Genomic DNA, 1,436 nt, shown 5'->3' with positions numbered 1-1,436 from the left:
CAAAACTCAAAATGTAGTTATAATTATTGAGATTGATATTGTCTCATTAAACGATTTTAAACTTTATAAATTTTTAAAATAATGTGTTCTATAGTAAGTAATGAGATTGAATTCATTTTTGTCATTACCTCTATCTATTTCATCATTTTATTCTCCATGCTTGTTCGTACCTTCGTACACAGTCACTTATTCCCACCATCCTTTAATGTTGTCTTATCTGTTGTAACAGATTCTGCGTCTGCCAGATTCTAATTTTTTGGTTAAAATAATTAATAAATCATTTGAATCAAAATTTTTGAAAGCTCTCAATCACCATACGACTCTGAGCAAATCCTGCAACTTTCCATTCACCCTCAACGGTGGATTGTTCTACTCTTGTTCCAACTCACTACCTGGCAACAGCAGTCCTTGTGCTCTCTACATGTGTCTCACCGCTAACAGGACGTTGTCCATCTGTCTTGATGATCAAGGTTTTTGATATATTTCATCATTCATAAGAATCATTGGTTACAATTTGTCAGATATATTTCTTAAGAATTGTAGCATTTAATGACGGGAACATTTTATTTCACCTTAATAAAAATATTTTTATTTATAATTCGAAACAGCCTACAGCGCTGTTAACGAAACTGTTTTGTTGGACATTCCTACGTTTGCCAACTCAACTCCTATCACGTCTGTCAATGGATGGATTGTCATTCAGCAAAGGATTGATGGCTCGCAGAGTTTTAACCAAACTTGGAGCACGTACAAGGTATGCGCTTGATATGATTTAAACTTCTCGTGCTAAAAATGTTATTTTCTGCAGTCCGGATTTGGAATCTACTACAGAAACTTCTGGTTGGGCTTGGAGAAGATGCACCAGTTAACGGCATCGGCTGATTACAGGTTGAGGTTTGAAGTTCTTGACAAAGGTAAATGGTACTCCGATGAATATGATCATTTCAAGGTTCTAAATATTTTGCATTTATGTTCTATTCCAGAATTAAAATGAAAATAACGTTTCATCAAATAAATTAAAATTACCAAAAATCGAATGAATCGGGATGGTTCTTGGTCATGCTGTTGCGGTGACCTGGTTCGAGCGCAGACAGATCCCCGACCAACACATGCGTCATGTGTCTGATACCTTCATTCACGTGTGTTCACGTGCCTTGTTTGTTCACGTGTTTTATTGACACCTCTGAAAATTAATAAAGATTATTTTTTAAACAATTATATAAAAATAATTGTAATAAGTTTTTATTACTTATATTACTACTTCTATTACTACTACTACTACTACTACTACTACTACTTCTACTACTACTACTCCTAATACTACTACTACCACTACTTCTACTACTTCTATTACTACTACAACCGCTGCTGCTTATTTTTTCATTTAAAGACAAGGCCTTGGCTTGTTGGGCACGCAATAGAACATAATTTAAGAA

The 1,436-nt window shown here is 34.5% G+C and overlaps 1 protein-coding gene across 1 annotated transcript in view; it reads left to right on the top strand.

Moving 5' to 3' along the window:
- Positions 1–688: 688 nt before the first annotated feature.
- Positions 689–1,436, top strand: part of HELRODRAFT_92352 (hypothetical protein) — a gene marked incomplete at both ends in the record, with an annotated part of 7,655 nt that continues 6,907 nt past the window's right edge. The window contains 2 exons of the mRNA XM_009015401.1: positions 689–754; positions 809–949. Of these exons, the coding sequence (XP_009013649.1) occupies positions 689–754; positions 809–949 (207 nt within the window). The remainder of the gene's footprint in view (positions 755–808; positions 950–1,436) is intronic.

This window comes from Helobdella robusta (genome assembly GCF_000326865.2).
Source record: "Helobdella robusta unplaced genomic scaffold HELROscaffold_159, whole genome shotgun sequence".
Classification (NCBI taxonomy): Eukaryota; Metazoa; Annelida; class Clitellata; order Rhynchobdellida; family Glossiphoniidae; genus Helobdella; species Helobdella robusta.
This window is presented reverse-complemented; position numbering and strand designations above follow the sequence as displayed.